The sequence below is a fragment of the Typopeltis vanoorti genome, chromosome 8 (genome assembly GCF_054136105.1).
Source record: "Typopeltis vanoorti isolate ZY-2024b chromosome 8, IOZ_Tvanoo_1.0, whole genome shotgun sequence".
NCBI classification, from domain to species: Eukaryota; Metazoa; Arthropoda; class Arachnida; order Uropygi; family Thelyphonidae; genus Typopeltis; species Typopeltis vanoorti.
Genome location: NC_143556.1, coordinates 120,712,057 through 120,735,326, shown reverse-complemented (window position 1 = coordinate 120,735,326; position 23,270 = coordinate 120,712,057). Strand labels below are relative to the sequence as shown.

At 37.4% G+C, this 23,270-nt stretch overlaps 1 protein-coding gene across 1 annotated transcript in view; it reads right to left on the bottom strand.

Annotated features, from left to right (window-relative positions):
• Cubn (Cubilin) overlaps window positions 1–23,270 on the bottom strand; it is a 2,223,842-nt gene that overhangs the window by 2,131,856 nt on the left and 68,716 nt on the right. Inside the window, exon 2 of the mRNA XM_090396294.1 lies at window positions 11,059–11,188. Coding sequence (XP_090252420.1) covers window positions 11,059–11,188 — 130 coding nt within the window. The remainder of the gene's footprint in view (window positions 1–11,058; window positions 11,189–23,270) is intronic.

Here is a 23,270-nt window from a genome sequence, read left to right as displayed (position 1 = left end):
GGGGAGCAATATCCCAGAAGAGGAAAGTCAATACTGGTGATTTTCCTCTTCTGGGGTCTGTTTTAGGACCACTGCTGTTTAACCTGTATGTTAATGATATTAGATCATTTTTGAATGGGGATATTCACTTGTTTGCAAATAATGCAAAGTTGGGAATAACTATGAGGAGTAGAGCAAATGTGACCTTACAAGAAGACTTCAATAAAATGAATGAATGGGTACAGAAGTGGAGATCCAGATCAATACTGCAAAATGTAGAATTTTAAAATTTGGAAAACAAAGATGGGATGTAGAAATCACACTTTACAGAGATATATTGCTGCAGGTGGAGAAAATAACAGATCTTGGGATGATGGTGGATATGGATTTAAATTCAGAGGACATATTGTCATAACCGTGAGGACAATACAATGAATTCTGGCAATGATGCAGAGGACACTGACTTGTAGAAATAAAGAAATTCTGGTTCCATTGTATAAGGCATTGATTAGGCCACATATCGACTACTGTGCACAGATTTGGTCATCCGGTTTTCAAAACAAAAAATATTGGAAAAGGTGCAGAGACAAATGACTAAGGCAGTTTCTGATCTCATGAAGAAAGGTCGAGATGATGCAATTTACAGTCTAATGTACAGAAGAAAGAAGGATGATATAATAGAGATGAACAAATTAGTAAGGGGTTCTTATAGGATTTATGCACAAAATTATATTTTCAATTAAAGTAAACAACACTATTTCTTAACAGTTCATTTTATGCAAACATGGATTTCGAAATAATTGCCAATTATGTTCTATAAAGGAGTTTCTATAAAAATGTGATTGACAAATATTTTATTATTATTTTTGATTCACAATTATTACTATTGTTAAACTGTGAATGAAGATATTTTGTATGTTTTAATACTTCATTCACATTTAACATAATCCACCATGTTATAAGCAAGATTTGTAAATATTATTTGTTGTTAGTCTCTTGCTTGTGATATATTATTCATATAAATGCTTTGAATTTTGTTTATTATTAATTAATTATTTAATCTTAGAATATGTAATAATAATGAAAAGACTATATAATTATGTAATTCATTTTATTTAGTTTATTCCATAAAATTTATTATAAGAAACTGTGTATAAGTAAATTTAAATGTATGTTATATGATTTTTTAAAAAACCCTGTGTAGCTCAGTGGATGTGGCGTTTGCACACCACGGCGCTTGGCCACACGAAGGAAGACTTGGTTTCGAGTCTAGTCGGCGACTAGAGGAAATTTTTCTAAGCCTTTTTTCAACCGGTTCCCGAGTTAGTTGATCTCTGGCAGGGGCAAGCAGGTTTTTCCTCCTGGAAACTCGGGTTTTTCGTCCCGTAAACTCAAGAAAATCGACCGTAGAACCCACATTATTTCAGACATTAAATATATTGTGTTAGGATTAGGGACCACGAGATGGCAGCACATTTGAGCCATCTCTCTTCACTGTGTACTGCTTAATTAGTAATAGATTTGGGCCATCCATCTCTGATTGGTACCAGTGGAGATTGAACTGCCCACTCAGTCTCCAAAAGTTAGATATGGCTAAATGGCCTCGCCTACTCCCGTATACGGGAATAAAAAAAAGGCGTTAGCTGATTTTTTTTTTTTTATATGAATTGTGATATATCGTTTTTATTTCTGTGTAAGAGTGATTTTATGTAATTTTTCTGATTAGATTTGATTGGCTGTTGTCAAGGAAATGGAGTTAATTTTAGATAGCGTGTGCGTGGAGCGTGAGCTACGGTATTCGAAGGGAGAAGAAGTTGATATAAGCTGAACTAGCTAGAACCAGATTTTGGCGGGAAAAATGAACGTATTTAATTGGAGAACGAAGGTAAACAAGAAAGAAAGCTTATGGACAGCAAGGAGTGAAGTAAGGGGGTGACAGTAATGGGGATTTGGAAATGCCATAAATAGATTATGAAAGGACTGGGAAATCAATAGGCAACTGGGAATATTTCTACGAGAATATTTATTTGGGAATTCTAAAATTACGACGAATTCCAGTTGTTTTGAAGAAGAACAGTGCAAGGCTGAATTTAATGCATAGTAATAAATAAGGAATAAGTAGATTACCTAATACGAGTGCATCATGACTTATGAAGCTCTATGTTTAACATTTCAGTTATTATAGTGAAGATTTCTTTTGAATAGTGTTGCTTCAGAGTGATAGTTAACTACAGTTTTAAGTGTGCCTATAGTGAATCCAATGTGTAAAAGGTGTAACCTGTTAAGAGTAGTTCATTTTTTTTTATATTTCAGCATGATGATATAAGAGTTAGCTCCGCCTGATATATCTTAACATTAACTGTGGCATTCTACTAAAAATAGCCGAAGTATGGAGCTTTAAAGTGTTTCCCCCTTGAAGTGATAACTGCCTCATAATTAAATTAAGTGTTAGTTGACTAAGAGAGAATTAGAGAATTCTACTTTAAGAATAATTACTGTGAGATTCTGTAACATTGAACTGTGTGGACCATCTTCAATTATTCGGATGAATATAGTATTGACAGCTGAATGTGCGATGCCTAATGTTTTCTGTTTGTTATGAGTGTTTGGTCTAAGTTGATTTGCATTTTCTTGTTTTTAAAGATTTACTTAAATGTACATGTTCTATAATCCTGTATTAAATGTTTATTTTATTGGATTCAATTTGTTGTTTGCCTGATATTTCTCCATTGCACATTGCACTGCTCATAAAGTTTATCGGACCTGGCGGAAACCTTAAACATTTATTTTAAACTCGGCCTGTAGAAAAGTGAGATTGCTAAAGTTAGTTGATGATTGATTCCACTATATTATATAGACTAATCTGAATATAGGGTGGTGCAGGATAATATAAATTTCTCTATATTTGGATTAGTAATCAACCAACAATTAATTAAGATAATAAAAAAACAGATAATTTAAATAAGAACTACGTTCTAACAAGATGGCGGATTCAGAGCCAGGATGTACGACACAACACTATACATCTTTGGTGATTATTATTGATTAGCATCTCTCCCAAAGAGGAAAGTCCAAACTCAACTGCTGCCTTTCTACAAAATGGTAGTGGTAATAAATGATCAACTGTTGCAAATTGCTCTTACTTAAACTATTTTCTTTAAATACTAGTGTAAAGGGGGAGATGTATATACAGTGATGTACTTGAATTTTGCAAAAGCTTTTAACAGACTGGCACACGACAAGCTGTTAAATAAATTGTTGGAGAAGCTTGTGAGAACTAGGATCCAGAGTTGGGTTGACAACAATGGTATAATCTTTGATGGACAGCATGGATTTGCTAAAGGGAGGTCATGTTTTAGTAATCTACTTACTTATTACAATAAAGTGACTGCTTCCTTGGACAGAGGAGAAGGATACACAGTAATATACTTGGATTTTGCAAAAGCTTTTGATAGAGTACCTCATGATAAGTTGACAGTCAAACTAGAGCAGATGGGGTTGGATATTAGATTAGTGCATTGGATTGGAGACTGGCTATCTGATAGGTATCAACAAGTTGTGTATGGGGGTGCAATATCCAGGAAAAGGAAAGTCACTAGTGGAGTGCCTCAGGGATCTGTTTTAGGGCCATTACTATTTAACTTGTATATTAATGATATTGGCGAAGATTTGGATGGAGATATTCAGCTGTTTGCAGATGATGCAAAGTTGGGACGAACCATAAAGAGTAGTGAAGATGTTGTGGCCTTGCAAGAAGACTTGAATAAATTGAGTGATTGGGCAAGCAAATGGGGATGTGAGTTCAATGTTGCAAAATGTAAGGTTTTAAAATTTGGAAAACAAAGATGGGATGCAGAATTTATGCTTGGTGAGAATATATTGTTGGAAGTAGAGGAAATAAGAGATCTGGGAGTGATAGTGGATAAGGATCTAAAATTTAGGGGACACATCGCCAAAATTGTGAAGACAACACAAAGACTTCTGGGAATGATGAGGAGGACACTGACGTGTAGAAGTAGGGAGATTCTTGTTCCATTGTATAAGGCTTTGATTAGGCCACACATGGACTATTGTGCCCAGATTTGGTCACCTGGTTTTCAGAAGGATGAAGAGATGTTGGAAAGGGTCCAAAGGCGACTGACTAAGGTAGTTTCTGACCTCTGGAATGTCGAGTATGAGGAAAGATTGAAAAGATGTAATTTGCAGAGTCTAGTGGAGAGAAGGAAGAGGGGAGATATGATAGAGACCTACAAGTTGGTAAGGGGTTGTTATAGGATCAATGGTGGAGAAGTTCTACAGAGAATAGTGGGAGATCAGGGGAGAACCAGAGGTCATCCCTGGAAACTGTATAAAGAGGGTGTGAGTAGGGGAGTGAGAGGCAGGTTTTTTTCGTGCAGAGTTGTGAATGATTGGAATGCCTTGCCTGAGAGTGTGGTGTCTGCAAGGAGTTTGAATGTGTTTAAGACCCGGTATGATGAGATGTGTGTGAGATAAAAGGACCTCCTAGATGAGTCTTTGACTCCATGAGGTCTTGTTTAATAATAATAATAATAAATTGAAACAGATGGGATTGTATAACAGACTTCTGAGTTGGATCAGTGACTGGCTGTCAGATAGGTATCAGAAAGTTGTATATGGAGGTGCGGTATCCTGAAAGATAAAGGTAACTACTTGTATAAACTTTATTGTTGTTCAATCTGTATGTTGATGATATTGGGATGGATTTAACTAGTGATATGCAGCTGTTTGCAGATGATGCAAAACTGGGGAGAGCAATGCAGAGTCAAGCAGATGTTATGGCCTTACAAGAGGACTTGAATAGATTGCATGAATGAATAAGTAAGTGGAACTATCATTTCAATGTTGCAAAGTGTAAGGTTTTGAGATTTGGTAAGCAATGATGGGATGCAAAGTATGCACTTGTCCCACTGTTACTCGCTACATCCCAAGCATACACTTGCAGGTGGGGAAACTTTAAAGGAAGTAGAGGAGATGAGAGATCTAGGATTGATGGTCGACAAGGACCTGAAATTCAGGAGCCACATTGCACAAGTTGTGAAGATGTAACATTGGATAATGGCAATGATCTGCAGAAATAGAGATGCAGATCCCTGACATGCAGAAATAGAGCGGTTATGATGCCACTGTATAAGTGGCATCACAACCTCTCTGTGAAGCTTATGAGGGTTATTAATAACAGTGCTGATGTTTTAGCTCTTCGACAGGATTGAATAAGCTAGAAGGGTGCGCAAAGGCATGGGAATGTTATTTTAATGCAACAAATTGTAAGGTTTTAAAATTTGGGATCCACAGAAGGGATGCTTCGTACTCACTTGGTGGAGTTATATTCAAAGAAGTAGAGGAAGCAAGGGAACATGGAGTGATTGTGGATAGAGATTTAAAGTTCCAGGGATATAATGCAAAGGTTGTGAAGACACCTCAGAGAATTGCAGCAGTGTTGAGGATGACATTGACTGCAAGAGATAAAAGTCTGCTGTCCCATTGTATAAAGCTTTGATCAGACCCCATCTGGATTCCTATGCTCAGATCTGGTCACTGAGATTTGAAGAGAACGAGGTACCCTTTGAGACGGTGCAGGGACGGATAACAAAAAGGATGTCAGGACTGTACAACATTGATTATGAGGATAGACAGAGAGCATGGAGATTGCAGAGTTTGGTGACAGAAGGAAAAGGGAGATACGATCGAGACATTTAAGCTGTTGAAGGGTTATTATCGTATTACACTGAGAAGATTTTTGATATGTGAGAACAAGGGAAATGAACAAGAACAAGAGGCTATCCTTGGAAGTTGCAAAATGAGGTAGTGAGTAAAAGGATAAGAACTAAAAGATTTTCTGCATGGCAAGTGGAATGCATTGTCTGGGAGGGTGGTAAACATGTAGAATGCAGATGATTTTAAGTAGAGGCATGATAGACTTTGTGTTCACTAGTGTTGATCTCCTGTGATGAGTCTTGCGATCTCGTGGTGGGGGAGGGGGGTCAGGAAAATAATAATAATGCTATTATCATCTTATACCTCTAAGTAGTCCAGAGACTCATCATGGGAGGATACTCCACTAGCCACATCTTATCATTTAGTACTTATTTTCCAACTACACATGACAATAAGAAACATGAAAATTTTCCAATAAACAGAGGAATAAGACATGGAGATGCTACATTTCCCAAGCTTTTTTTCATTTGCTTAGAGAAAGTTTTTCATTAACTGGACTGGAATAATGAAGGAATTAAATGAACAAAAAGATTCTAACTGATTTCTGTTTTGCTGATGACATATTTATTATTATTTTATTATTATTCTGTGATACCAACAATGAGTCTGAGTAGGTGTAGAGTAGATGTCCTCCCTTGATGAGAGTCATCAAGGGAGGACACCTACTCTACATCTCTACGTCTCCACCAACTACACCGAACTTCTACTACCATCATCATCATCTATATCAATGGCATCTACTGCCCACTACCATCACTAGTATTTTTTGTCTGCAAATTGCATGTGTTCTGAAGGACCGATTTGTCTGTATGCTGAATGAAAAACCCAAGCTTCTGGGAGAAAAAACACTGCTGCCTCCGTATGAGATCGGTTGACTCATCTTTAACTGAAAAAATCCATATAAAGATTCCTCCCATCATAACAACAATTGAACTTAGGCCTTTTCTAATTGAAGGGCACAATGCACCTTCATTCTTCCAGTTGCAATTTGGAGGCAAATGATATTTCTCTTACAAATGATGGAGAAGATCTAGAAATAAAATTAAGCGATTTAGCTAAAATGTCCAGTCAAATTGGGTTGAAGATGATTTAAATAAAACAAATGTAATGATGAATGTCGATTCAATTTAACACCAAAAAGAATTATACTGGAAGATAGAGAAGTGGCGAGAGCGGCTTTATATGTTTATCAGAGAAAAATTATAAAAAATAAATAAATAAATAAAGACAAATAGAAAAAATAAAAAAAGGATACAGCTAGGTTGGATGGCTTTTGGGAGGTTGAAAGATATCTTCAAAGATGATATCCCCATTACTTTGAAGAGGAAAGTTTTTTAGATCATGTGTCATAATCTGTAATTACATATGGGAGTGAAACCTGGAAGTAAACTCAAAATATGAATTAACAAATTGATAATTACACAGAGAAGAATGGAAATGAATATGCTTGGGGTGACACTTTGATCAAATTTAGAACAGGCATACAGGACATTATCGTTATATTATGCATTCAAAATGGATTTAGGCTGGACAAATTGAAAGGTATAACAATGCAAGATGGCCTAAACTGTAACAGAATGGAGACCTATGAATGGCAGTAGACAACAGAGGAAGACTAAAGAAGAGATGGCAAGGTTTCTTGATTATTCATATTGTTCATCTATTTTTTACACTTAACCTCATTTATCTTCCCAACCCTTGGGATATATTAAGATATTCTTCTTCTTCTTCTTCAACCTGGATCACTCCACTGCTGGATGAGGGTCTTCCCTCAATTTTCTCCATTTGATTCTATTTTCAGCTTTTTTCATCCATTGCATTCCATAGTAGTAGTAGTTGTGGAGGTATAAGAAGAAAATAATAGTAAAGCTGTTGCTTCATAAGGAAAGAAAACTCATCAAGAGTGATACTTGGTCAATCGGGCCAAGAAATATTTCAAGATATTTGTTTAATATGAAAGCAGAAGGTGGAAGACTGTTTATGAGAGAATGATATCATGGAAATGATAGTTAAGAATCACTATAGAAGAGGAAGTTAAACTATTTAATGAGCTTTTCATTCGTGCTGGTGGTTAAGTAATTAATGATTTCAATTATACAAAGTTTGAGTGTGCAGGCAGGAGGAATATAAGACCTTAAATAAACTCGATGTTGCCTAACTCTTTGCCACTTATCTTATGCAGCATTTATACAGTGGGTGGGCTAGGAATCCATTTTTATGTAATGCGAAAATCCTACTCTACAGTACCAAACATGGTACTTTTTTAAGTCTCTTCAATCCTCCAATAAGCTGTGCAGTGGTCTAATCAGGAGATGAAATTCATCTCTACCTAAAGATTCTTGCGCACATTCATACTCACAGCTGAATTCAAACCTGTAATGTGTTGATTGGTAAGCAGATATAATATCCATTTGTTAACTAGCCAAGCAGCCACATGTTTAATGGAGTGCTTCAGAGAGTTAATGATTGTGACTAGCTTATTTAATTTCAGGTGTGCAATAGGCTAGGCAGGCCCTAAAAAAGGGAATGAGAGTAAAATGGTAACTATGCATCATGAGCTAATAGACCTGAAGCTGATGAGTGGATTGATTATGACATGATTTTCTGTGGGATCAGCAGGGTTGTTAAGATGAAGTAATATTTTAGCAGTTTACCCAACACAAATGTTATCCATGCATTAGATTTCACAAAGGCCTTTGACAGACTGTTACACGACAGGTTAATACATATTTAAATTGAATCAGATTAGGATAACAAATTGGCGAGTTGAAATGGAAATCAGCTGGTTGATAAGCACGAGTGGGTGTATGTACAGGGAAATTATCCTAGGAGAGAACAGTGACTAATGGTTTGTTGCACAGTTCTATTTTAGGAACCATTATTGCTTTTCATGTCAGATGAGCTATGTAAAGCAAAGTTTGTTATAACACTCAGAAGCAATTGAACAGGCTGTCCCTCTTGGCAGTGAATGGGATACCATTTCAATGTGGCTATGTGTTTAAGGTTTTACAATTTACAAGGCAATAATTAAACTGAAACCTGACTAATTACTATGTTGATTTCAAAGCCTAGTTTTCTGGGAATGAGAAGGTTGTATCATAGAGAATGGGGATGAATCAAATCTATCTATCTAAACATTTGGGCTCTAATAACTCAAACACAATCAAAAGAATCAAGAACCATTGAAAACATGGTAGTCCAACTTGAAATCACAATTAAAAACATTTACACAAATTGACAGTCATCAGAAGGATTCTAAGGAGTGGTGACTATATAATATTATGAATTCTTTCATAGCAGATAACATATAGCCTCTCCCACTCAAATACCACCCTCGCCATCTAGTGGTAGAACCTGTTATCACAAACGAAGCTCTGGTGACTGGGTATTGGCTGCATAACCGAAAAAACTGCACAAGACTAAATGCTTGTGTATAAAACACATATCTGGATGCTAAGGTAGTTGGAAGTTTTTCCACTTGGTTATACTATAAATTATAGATACCAAGAAATTATATACTTCATTTAATCCTTTATCCAAGTGTAAAAAACAAAGTTTGCACCTGATTATCAGGACTGGGGCAACTCGTATATAGAAGCTAACGACTTTACATCACTTGCCTTATTATCACATAATGAAAAGCAATATACTTACAGATTTGTATAATGCTATGCATTATGGGAAGGATCACTACACAGACCAGTTTCACTATATAAGTGAAGGGAGGTTTCCAAAAACTCAGGCAATTTTCCCATCTCACTCTGAACTCAACAAGTGCAAGCAACCTGAAGGATCGTTTTACTCAGCAGTGGTTCCACTCAGTGACAGGCCCACCCTGCCACAGAGAGGAAGCCTCAGCGGTGGCTCTGCCCAATGGCAGGCTCACCCTCACCACTGAGCAGAGCCATAATCTCAGCAGTATCCCCACTCAGAGACAGGCAAAAACTTCCTTTAAGCAGAGCATCTCATATCTCTGTGCAGCAACCACTTCACTGTATAAATAAAGCCATCTCTAAAAATTACCCAGACCAGTTTCACCATATAAGTGAAGGGAGGTTTCCAAAAACTCAGGCGATTCTCCCATCTCACTCTGAACTCAACAAGTGCAAGCAACCCGAAGGATCATTTTATTCAGCGGTAGTTCCACTCAGTGACAGGCCCACCCTGCCACAGAGAGGAAGCCTCAGCGGTGGCTCTGCCCAATGGCAGGCTCACCCTCACCACTGAGCAGAGCCATAATCTCAACAGTAGCCCCACTCAGAAACAGGCAAAAACTTGCCCCCGAAGCATATCTCTGTGCAGCAACCAATCCACTGTATAAATAAAGCCATCTCTAAAAATTAGGCGATCCCCAGAACACTCCCTACAAGTGATTGAGAGATCGTCTAACTCAGCATTGGTTCCACTCAGTGACAGGCTCACCTTACCACTGAGTAGAACCGCTTGTATTCCAGGGAAAAGCATTCACCGACCCAACTCCGATAGCGTCGGTGAACTGGGATATGGTGTTGTCTTGTTCTGCTCAAACTTTCTTATCTAACTCTACTCGAGAAGCCACCCAGAACTGCTGCGTGTTGTCTCCACATCAAGAAAGAGACTTCTCATTACTTTCTTGTTTTTTTTGTTGTTTTGTTAACTTAAAATCAATTTCTATCCTTTTATATGTAATCTATAAAATGTAAGTAGCTTGTTGTTAGAAGGTTTTTCATTTGGTTATACTATAAATTAAAGATGACAAGAAATTATATTCTTGGTTTAATCCTTTATCCAAGAGTAAGCAAACAAAGTTTGCACCTGAACTATTTCAGGACTGGCAACTTGTATATAGAAGCTATTCACTTGCCTTAGCATCTGATGCAAAGCACATATCCATATGGACATGTATAATGCTATGTATTATGGGAGGGTTCACTATCCACACTGGTTTCGTCTTTACTGAGGACTCATCAGTGAGAGTCAGAATCAGAGGTGATACTAAGGTTAAAGTAATGCAGAAATCATATTTTTATACACAAGTAGCCAAAATGTGTCACACCTTATTATTAAAATACTCTGGATTAGAAATAGTTGTTGCAAGTTAGAAGCCCAGTTCTGAAAATAGTTCAGGCACAAACTTTGTTTGCTTAACTTGGATAAAGGATTGAACCAAGAATATAATTTCTTGGAATCTTTAATTTATGTAAGCAGCTTCTGTTTGCTTCTTTTTTTTTAATTCATAAATTGTATATTTTTACTGTTTAATAAATAAAAAAAAATTATATCTATCTCTCTTTATATATATATATGTGTGTGTGTGTATATACACACACACACATACACACACATATGAAAAATTATACATACCAACTGTAAAGTTTGGGAAAAATCATCACTGTTGAGGCTAATACTGCCAGTACCAGTTGAAAGAAATGAAATATTTCTATTTTCAGCTGCATGAAAGATTAGATGGCCATTTTCAATCACAATTCGTGCTCTGTAAATCAAATTGTTATGAAAGGATATAATATTAACAGATACGTAATGGAATTATGAAAATTTTTAAATAATATTACATTAGTGTTTCTTCAGGCTCTCAAGAAACTGCAGAACACATCATGGAATGTCAGTTAAAATACCTGTCACATCTTACCTAAAATTCATTCAGCACACAAGGGCATCAACATCTCCACCTACCATTTTCCCAACACTTTTCATACAAAAAGCTGGCCTGACTGGCTGAGTGGTTAGTGTATCCACTCCCTAGCCAAAAGGCTGTGGGTTCAAATCCTGCTGTGGGTATGGATGTTTGTGATTGTCTGTAAAAATACTAGTGGAGGTGGTCAGCAGTAGATGCCATTGGTGTATATAATGTAGGTAGTTGTAGTTGTGGTTGGTGGAGTGGTAAAGACGGAGAGTTGAAGAGTAGATACCCTGCGTCAATGAGTCTTGGACTTCCTGGAGGTGTTATGTAATAATAATAATAATAATAATAATAACAAAAGCGCTGCTTTTTATTCTCTTATTTATAACACACGTGTACTACTTTAGCAGAAAGTTTTATACGACATTGCACAAGACAAATATGTTCACGAGCTATCTAAATGAATAATAGTCATCCACATTCCGACAATCAATCAATCAATCCTGATTACCATTATTTAACAGTCTTGAAACTGAAATAATCATAATTCACAATGGCAAATGTCCCCTAACCATTCCAGATGCCCAGCATACAATGCCCACTATATCCTTTTGCCAGAAAGAGATCAGCAAAATACTGTCCAAATTAGACACAAAAAAAAGTCTCCCAGGCTTGATGGCATTTCTCCAATTGTCCTGAAGGTTTGCACACCAGAACTGTCTCCTGTCCTATGTTTCTTATATATACACTGTCTTACTCCACTGGTATCTATCCCACAGCCTGGAAATTGGCCTATATTCAACCATTCCCAAGAAGGATGACAAGTCACTGCCGTCCAAATACCACCCCATCTTGCTTACCTTAGTCATGTCTAAAGTAATGGAAAAAATCATCAATTTCCAACTCCTACACAACCTCGAAGCAACCTGTCTAATAAATGATTGCCTGTATGGATTTCATCACTGCCAATCAACAGGAGATCTGCTCACATATGTCACCCATCTCTGGACAAATGCCATGGAGAAGTCTGGCAAACCTCAAGCAGTTGGACTTGATATCTCCAAGGCTTCTGACTCAGTGTGGCTCAAGGGCTTACTAATCTGTCATCGTTTGGTATATCTCAAGACCTCTGTAGTTGGATTGCCAGCTTTCTGTCTGGATGCACACTATGTGCAGTGGTGGATGGCTCCTTATCCTCTCACCATTCAACTAATACCAGGATTCCTCAAGGTTCAGTCCTCTTACCAACCCTCTTCCAACTATATGTCAATGACCTACTTCAGCTTACCTCCAACCCATTACAGACAACAGCACATTGCAGTCCTCCCTTTCTTCTGATAAATCTTAATCCATACAACTCACCTCAACCTACAGAACAGCAACCACCACTGCCCTCAATTCAAACCTCCAAGCCATCCTCTAACCTACTCAATTTCAATGCAAATAAAGCCCAGTACTGTCTCATTCCTCATAAAAAAAGAACCAGTTTTCCCAGTATCATTTTTGACAATACCCAAATTTCCAGACAATCTGAGATTTCTCTTCTTGGAATTACCCTGACATCAAGCTTCTCCTGGCATATACATGTAACAACCATTGCATCCTCAGCTTCTAAAAAACTAGGATTTCTCTTTCGCTCAAGTTGTTACTTCACCCTGAAAAGCTGTTAACCTTATACAAATCACAAATCTGCCCAACCATCAAATACTGCTCCCACATATGGGGGTGGGGCCCCAAAAGCTCCATCAAAATGCTCGACTCAATACAGAGGAGAGCAATCGAACTTATTAATGACCCATCCCATACCAACTCACTCCACCCACTTTCGCACAGACGATCGGTCCCTGCACTATGTGTTTTCTAAAAATATTTCCATGGAAAATGTTCATCCGAAATAGCATCAATAATTCCTCCACTTAGTACTAAGCTCGTCGGAACATGTGCAGTTGCTGCTCAACAACCCTACAACACAGTGCATCTTGAAACCCACAGAACAAGTTTCTTCTCCTCCTTCATTCCTGCAACTGCTATGCTACGGAACAGTCTTCCCCTTGATGTGTTCCCTAATACAATATACAGTCATTCAAATCCAATGTGAACAAGTACTTTTTTCCCCAACCCATACACGGTACTAAGGTACTATAGGTTGATCTACCAACCTCTCATGTATGGGCTCAACATTAAAAAAAAAAAATTTAACTATGATTTTAATATATATTAAAAAAATTCATTTTTTATAAAATATTTAAAAAATAATGTTGGTGTTTTTCAAACATTATTTATTTATTGTTTATTTATACATAGTCTTTTTTATTCCTTCATCTACTCATTGTAATGGATAATCCTAAAGTCTTCAATAAACATACAGACAATGCCACTACTCTAAAATAATTGTACATGAATAATCCGATCTCCTGCAAATTAACACACCTAAGCTGAGTATATAAATATACTCAGCTTAGGTGTGGTACATTTCTTTCCATTTTCTTAATTATGCTTGATTACCAAGGTAGAAAGGATGTTTGCTTCCACAGTGCTACATCACCCAAAGAAAGACAGTTATATATGCCACAGGGGTCTGTTTTGGGATCACTGTTATTTAACTGATATATTAATGATACTGAGATGGGTTTAACTGATGAAGTACAACTGCTTGCAGATGATGCAAAATTGGGAAGAGTAATTAAGAATCGAGGTCATGTGGTCTTGTAGGAAGAATTGAATAGATTATATGAGTGGGCAACAGTATGGAACTGTCAATTCAATATTGCAAAGGATAAGGTTCTAAAATTATTATTATTATTATCCTAAGACCAAATGGAGTCAAATACTCATCTACAAGTTCCTTTTGTCACACACACATACAGCTCATCATTTTTGACAATACCCAAATTTCCAGACAATCTGAGATTTCTCTTCTTGGAATTACCCTGACATCAAGCTTCTCCTGGCATATACATGTAACAACCATTGCATCCTCAGCTTCTAAAAAACTAGGATTTCTCTTTTGCTCAAGTTGTCACTTCACCCTGAAAAGCTGTTAACCTTATACAAATCACAAATCTGCCCAACCATCGAATACTGCTCCCACATATGGGGGTGGGGCCCCAAAAGCTCCATCAAAATGCTCAACTCAATACAGAGTCGAGCATTTTGACTTCCCTTGATTTACAAACATTCAAATCTTTGCAGACACCATGCTCTGAGGCAAGGCATTTCAATCATTCCTAACTCTGCATGCAAAAAACCTGCTTCTCACTCCCTTGTTCACACCCTCCTTATACAGTCTACAGGGATGACCTCTTGTTCTCCCCTGATCTCCCACCATTTTATGAAAAACCTCTTCAATTACAACAATCCTTTAGTAACTTGCATGCCTCACCCCATATCATCCCTCTCATATCATCATATCACCCCTCTTCCTCCTATCGACCATACTCTGAAATTACATCTCAACATTTCCTCGTGTTAATATTGCAGAGATCAGAAACCACCTTAGTCAATTGCCTCTGGATCCTTTCCAACATCTCTTCATCCTTTTGAAAACCCCTTGACCAAATCTGTAGACAGTAGTCCACATGTAGCCTAATCAAGCCCTTTATACAAGGGAATAAGAATCTCTTTACCTCTACAACTCAGTGTACTCTACATCATTCCGAGAATTCATAATGTTTTCCTCACAATTGTGGCAATGTGTCCTCTAAATTTTAGATCCTTATCTACCATCACCCCAAGATGTCTTATTTCCTCCACCTCCAACAATATATCCCCACCAAGTGTAAATTCTACATGCGATCATTGTTTAACAAATTTTAAAACCTTACAATTAGCAACATGGAACTGGAATCCACTCCCATGCCCAGTCACTCGATCTATTCAAATCTTCTTGTAAATCCACAACATCTAATCTAGTGCTCATAGTTTGTGCCAACTTTGTATCATCTGCAAACAACAAACTATCCCCATCGAAATCTACTCAATATCATTAACATACAGGTTAAACAGCAATGGCCCTAAAACAGACCCTAAAGCACACCACTAGTGACTTGCCTCTTCTGGGATATTGCTCCTCATACACAATATGCTGATACCTATCAGATGGCCAGTCTCTGATCAAATGCACTAATCTAATATCCAACCCCATTTGCTATCCACTCTAGTTTGAGTATAAACTTATCATGAGGTAATCTATCAAAAGCCTTTGCAAATCCAAGTATATAATGTATATCTATCTCCTATATCAAATGAAGCTGTCACCTTATTGTAATAAGTAGATTACTAAAATATAACTTCCCTTTAGCAAATCCATGCTGTCCATCAAAGATAATACCACTGTTGTAACCCAATTCTGGATCATGCTTCTGACCAGCCTCTCGAACATTTTAACCACAAGAACTGACACAGAGATAAACCTATAATTTGATACTTGAGTTCTGTCACCTTTCTTATGAAGCTGCACAATCTTACCCTCCTTTGTAACTTGACCTAGTGCAAGACTCATATTGAACAAATATGTCAAGGCAGATACCAACTCACTGTCACATTACTTCAAAATATGTGGTGATATATTATCAAGTCCCACAGCCTTATTAACATCAAGTTTGCTCAATTCCCCATATACTTCTTGCTTACTTAGTCAGTCTCTCCTCCTCATTATCAACTGCTCTCACACTCTCCATGATTTCATATTCACAAGAATGAAAGACCTTTATGAACTGCTCATTAAATCTCAACTATATCCTCTGCAGCAGTTATTCTTTTACCATTTTTTCCAATCAATATCATCCTTCCATTATCATTCATTTTTTTGCTGGCTACATACTGAGAGAACTCCCTGGGAGTTTTTATTATTATTATTATTTAGCTGCTGCTAAAACTTCACTTTTGAAACACCTACCACCCAAGTTACTCTCCTTGCCTTTTTTTTGTAATCCTCATGAAAATTATTATTATCACCAATCTTTTGTCGCCTCCATAATGCTTTTTTCCTCTATGGCATGCTTAATCCCCTCATTCATCCATTTTTATACCTACCTTATTTAACCTTCTGACCCTTGTAATACATTTAGACATTGCTTCTAGTAATCTTTAAAGGTACCTGGAGCATGACTATAAACAACAAATTACAAAATAACCACAGTAAATAACTTTATTAAATGAAAGTGCAGATGTTTCGTACTGAAAATAACAGTATATCATCAGTGCGTAAAAACAAGCAAATCAAAGAAACGGGAATACAAGGTATATTCGGTAATTTACCAATTAAAAATTGGTGCCGTGTGCTAGAAATTAAAGTTAATAAATAATATTATTAAATAATATTATTAAATAATATTATTAAAAACTATTTTTGATTGTTACATAAAATGAGAATCTCCCAAAACTTTTGGGAGAGAGAGAAGGCTTTATATGACTCAGCTAATCCTATAAGGATTAGCTGAGTCATATAAAGCCTAGTGAATGTAATATCGTTAAGCTTCACAAATAATGTCTGTTGAGTTTTGGTTTAGATTCGGAATCAAGTAGCAAAAGTATGTATAAATGAAGTTTTTTGGTAAGTAGTTTTATTCAGAAAACTTTTAAGTGCACAATTTTGTTACTTATGCTGGTAGATCGATTTGATCTACGGGATATTTACAATGGGCTCTAGGACCCGTTTCTCAAACTTTATTCTGACAGAGTTATTACCTCCTATCAGACATGTCAAAACCTCTCAATAAAAGCATATTCGAAGAAGTTTACAGAGAATTCCTAAGATTAGGAAAACTATTGAGCGACAACTGGCCAGGGAAAGTAAAGCTGTTATATACCTTCCTCCCCCCCCCCCCCCCTACAGCCGTCACAGAGGATAGGAATGGGTGATTTAAATGATGGAAGTATGTTGACTGAACCAGAATTAAGACTCCACGAATATAGAGAATTCTGCATCTATAGATAATACTCAGCAGATTTTGGAAACCAACACAGAATTCCAAACGGTCAAAAAAAAAAAAAAGGAAAATTTCCTCTACTGCAGATACACCCAAAACAGCAGAGATGGAACCAGATAATGAACTTAAAGAAAGGGTACCCCCATTCGTCCTAGTGCCAAGGGGCACTGGGCGTCCGTTGCATCTGCACTGAAATCTTCAGATATCACATTCATGAAAGCCACAAACACAGAAGAAGGGATACGTATACAACCTAAAACATCGTCAGACTACAGAAAAATAACCAAACTTCTAGACAACAACAACAACCTGCATTACCACACTTTTGCACTCACAGTGAGAAAAATCTAAAAGTAGTATTAAGGGGAGTAACTGAAACATTACAAATAGAAGACCTCACTGCAGACCTACAATTTAAGGGATTTAGCCCAATTAAAGTCAGCTGTATGTGGAGAGCTGAAAAAACACCCTATCCCCTAATTATGGTGGAAATAAGTAAAGACCAAAAACACACAATCTCCAAACCATCTGTGATCTAGTCATAAAAGTTGAGTCATTGAAACATAAATCAATTACAACCCAGTGTCATAGATCAGATAGATTCGGCACGCACAACGATGCTGCAAGGCTGAATTTCGTTGCATGAAATGTGGTTGCAAACACGCATCAAATGAATGCCAAAACCCCCGCACACTTCCAGCAAAGTTTGCAAACTGCGGAGGACCACACCCTGCAAATTATAGGGACTGTATAGCATTTCCCAAAACCAAAAGTTACAACTCAAAACCAGTAAACCTCTTCAAGAACGCATGTCCTCACATCAAATCATAGTCTCCACAAAGGATGTTTTGTGTCTAGAAGTTACTTATGCTGAAGTTACAAGATCTATCTTCCAAAAAATTCCAAAACCATATCAGTCATAGCAAACCAACAAACCTATCCTGCTGAACATAACAAGCCACTTAGGTGAAATGTTTGCTGAACTCCGACAAACTAACCCAACTCGAGAAGCCAAGGATATCATCTTAAGGCACACACACACAATCACTCCTTATGGAAATTCTTAATAGATAAGTCTAAAAGAAAACCGAAATCGTTACAAATTGTTTCATGGAACGCAAATGGTTTATCTATCAAATTACAGGAGCTGCAGGAATTTGCAGCAGAAACCCAAGCAGACATCATCCTCATAAATGAATCACATCTTCGTCCCAGTGACAAAATCAGAATCAACGGTTATAGCACTTATCTTACAGATAGATGCTTTGCTAGAGGTGGAGACACTGCCATCTTTGTGAAAAGAAACATAAAACATAATTCAATAGCCGAACCCAAACAGAACACATGGAAACTACAGGAATATAAATACATATGTAAAACACAAGCAACATTACGATATATGAGGCCTACAACCCCCCCCCTCCCAAATAAAAACCTCCTTGAATCTGACTTAGATGTGATACTAAATACAGGCAGAGCAGTAATTATAGCCGGAGGTTTTAATGCCAAGTATTCAGTCTGGAGCAGCAGAAACTCAAATACTAATGGAAGAATACTCAACTGTTACATCACTTCAAGAAATATAACAGAAATAGGACCCACTGAACCCACACATTACGGAGCAACCGGATGTCCTGGTGTACTAGATATAGCTATATTAAAAAACATAGCGCACAGCTATCAGATACAAGCAATCAACAACTTAAGTTCTGATCATAACCCCATCCTATTACAACTAGGCACCATACAAGATTTAACGGAAAACACCACCACATTTATAAATTGGAAACAACTTCCCTCAGCCTTCCAGGAAAACCTTGGTTTAATACCGCATATAACATCCGCCGAGATATATGAAAACTCTTGAAAAACAACTACTGACAGCTATAACACAGGTAACAAATATAACCAAATGTGCACCATCAAATAAACTCCCAGAGGATATAAAACGTCTTCCAAGAGAAAAACAGATTAAGAAGACAATATCAGAGAACAATTGCCCCAGCGGATAAACAAGCAGTCAATAGAGCAACAAACCAGGTTCGAAATGCCCTAAAGGACCACCGTAGCCAACTCTGGAATAACAAAATTCACCAATTAAACACAGAGGATCAATCAATATGGAAAATGAAGAAATCACTCCGTTCAAAGCGTTTTACACTTCCTCCAATGCAAGGTGAATCTAGTGTTGTCTACAACGATGTGGAAAAAGTTGAAGCATTTGCTGACAGCTTAGAAAAACAATGCAGCCCCAATTATATCATACAGATTTAAATAAATTTCATAAGTAAAATTCACATCCAAGTGTGTAAAATGACTCAAAATGCCCCACTCCAATCCAACAACAAATCTGTGTCACCAACAGAAAAAGGCTCCGGGTCCAGATGGAATAACAAACAAGGTGCTCAAGATACTTCCCCGCAAAGGGGTTATGCATCTGATAGCCATCATTAATGCCATCCTCCGGCTAAATTATTTTCCGGAGCGATGGAAAATTGCCGACATTTCCCTAATTCCCAAAACTGGAAAAAATACACAGTTTCCTGAAAATTACAGACTAATCAGCCTTATTTCATGCATAGGTAAGATAGCCGAACGTGCTATTCTCACACGGGTTCAAGAGGTAACAGATATCAACCATGTCATTCAAGATGAACAATTCGGCTTTAGGAAATATCACTCCACAACGTTACAAATTTACAGAGTTGTCAAACATATAACCCAAGATTAGGAATGGCACCAACACTCTGGCGCAGTTTTCCTGGACATCACTCAGGCATTTGATAGAGTGTGACATTACGGACTAATTTTTAAACTACACGAAGTAGGTATTCCATTACCATTAGTTTTACTTATCAAATCATATCTAAATAACAGATAATTTAAAATAAAACTCAACGGTATCAGATCCAAAGAGAGGAGAATCGCGGCCGGGGTCCCTCAAGGCTCTCTGCTATCTCCCCTACTCTTCTCCATATACATGGCAGATCTCCCAAAACTGTCCCTATCTATCACTGCTCTATATGCCGATGACACAATCATTATAGCCAGATCCCTCCGTCCACACCGGGCCACAATCAAGCTGCAGAGAGCAGTCAATTAATTGGAAGATTGACACACCAAATGGCGTAATCCAAACAAGAGCTCTTCATTACTTTGCACCATACGTAAAGCAGAACCGAATACAAACATACAAATGTTTGATAAAATCATCCCTTGACACAATTCTACCAAATATCTTGATAGACGTCTAAACTTCAAGTTACATATGCATAGCGTTACCACTAAGGCAAGCCAGACCATAGCACAGCTATATCCACTTTTGAATAGGAACAGCTTCCTAAGAATAAGCAACAAAATTCTCCTTTACAAATCGGTAATCAGACTGCAACTAGCTAACGCCTCTCCAACCTGGGGTCACACAACTAAAAGCAACATCAACAGACTCAGATAATATGGAATAAATGCCTAAGTATAGCATTTAATGCCTCATGGTTCATCAGAAACATCCAGTTACATCAAGAAGCCAATCTTCCGGATATTAAGATTTACATGACAGGCATTGCAGAGAAATTCTTCACAATCACGGATAATCACCCAAATCAGCTAATTCGAACAAGCAGCGGACTACAAACCCTCAGATCGTTTCAAACATAAAAAACAGAAATCCTCCATCGCAAGAGAAATCTGATACAGCCTCAATATTCACAATGACCGGGTAAATTGCCCACAATAATCTCATCACCCACAAACTAAAATCCAGATGAAGGGATAAAGAGTCAAAGACTCAGTCCATCAACCAATTAAGTTCAAAGTTCAAAGTTCGACTCCCTATAAGGGAATAAAAGGTGTTAGCTGATTTTTTTTTTTTTATTTTTACTATGTTGTGCCAAACCAGCCTTTTGAGGTTTCATGTTTATTATTATTATTATTATTTTGACACCTCCAGGAAGTCCAAAGACTCATCGAGGGAGAGTGTGCCGACAGCATCGAACAATTGGTACCCTTCCAACTACTAACCGCGCTCAAACTTACTTAACTGAGCCATTAGTAGCAGAGGCTCTACCAATCGACCAACCTTCGCCGGCATGTATTCAATATAATATTGGTGATCATTAATTCCTTTTGCCCCAGAACGACCATTCTGCCCAAAGTATGTCAGATTACATTCACAAGGTATCTGGTAAACGTCAGCTAATGATAGAGGTGAACAGTTTGTCTTTTGGCAACAGAGAAAGTTTGTTGATAGGAAATTATGTGGGAATAAGGTGATACTTCATCAAAATTCTACCAATCGGTTCAGAGATACCAGAAATATAAGGAATTGGAACCCTGCGATCTGTTGAAGAATCCTGAGGTGTTGGAACATAGAAGTCAATTTATCTGCTGGGTTTGATTCGGGTTGTAACCATTAAAGTTTTGATAGTGAGGAGTTCTTGCTGTATTGCTGTATACTTGAGAGAGATAGAAGAACACATTATGTGCTCATTAATTAAAGACCTGATAACACCAAATGTTTTGCGAGGTGTGATGAGCAGACCTTTGATGAATGTATCTGCCAGTAAAGGTAGATTTTCGATAAACACTTGTTGATAAATTACTGAAGGCTGTGCGCGTAAGAAGGATGTCCAAGAATGGTAAACTATCGGACTTTTCTTTTTTCATGGAGAATGCATGGATGAAGGCTATTGATCCGTTGTAGGAGAGTGGTGAGTTCATTTTCAGAATGAAGACCAAACAGCAAACCTGTTAGATTTGTTAGCAGCTTTGACATTGTTTCCATCTTTACCAGCATTCGTTATCTGACACTGTTAATTTACCACTTTCCTGCAATGGATCAATCAATGCAACCATTTCATTTGCCTTGTTTCTTACACTTCTAGTATTTATATAATGTATACAAACATAAGAGCTGATTCCGGAATCTATAACAAGTTTCACTGATATCACTTATTAGATGTGACTTCTCATAACTTAACATGAGCCATTTCTTTTTCTCCTTATTCATCTTACAACTGTCTTCGAATCTAACTGTTTTCCCTGGAGTGCTGGTCATTCCCTTCCCCCTTTTCGTCCACACATATTCTCATCCTCTTGGAGCATTAACCTTTTTCATGCTGTGTTCCCCAGTCCACCCTGAGCCTCCCCGTTTCCTTGTTTCTCTTGTACATTTGTTTTCTCATTGTTTATGTGAGGCCAGTAGCAACCTCATGAAATCGCTTACACCAAAACTTTTCAAATGCAGTCCATCACTTTTATACAGTTCTATTCGTCCTTCAAACTTATTTGACACATTAAAAAACTACACTCCTTTCTCCTCACACATTTCCATTAACATATCTAAAACAATCTTCGTCTCTGCCTCAGTTCATCACTGTCCTGCTTGGGCAACACACTAACTACCTTTCCTCTCACACTATTAAGTTTTATCCTTCTTAACAGCCTCCTGATATTTAATCTTATATGTTCCTTGTTCTCAGTCAAGTCATTTGTCCCTATTACCACTATTAACCCTTTTGCTTGCTTATCTCTCATATCCAACGCCTCAATCACTCAATTAATTTTACCTCGAGGAAAATGAACCTTATGCATCTTCTCATTTACCACACCTAATAATTGAATCCCCATACAACGCCACTCGGAGGACTTTCGTTACCTGTTTCATACGACATCATTCGATTTCATCTGCTTCAGTCTTCCACATACATATATCGAATTCTCTTTATTTCCTCCACATCTATTTCATCTATTGCCTTATCTTAACCAACTCATCTTTCAAATCTTCCATCACATTTTGCTCTCATTCACTATATCAATTTTATTAGCAGCAATACATGCTTGTTTGCCGTCAACGCCGCTCGCTACCTTACCATTAACTGCACTCTGTTTTTAACTTCGCCTACATTCGTATTGCTTTTGTCATTCTTACCATAGATTGTTAAGTTAAATCGCTCATTCGCTTTTTTAACACATTCTCATCAAGTTCTCATTCAGATCACACATCG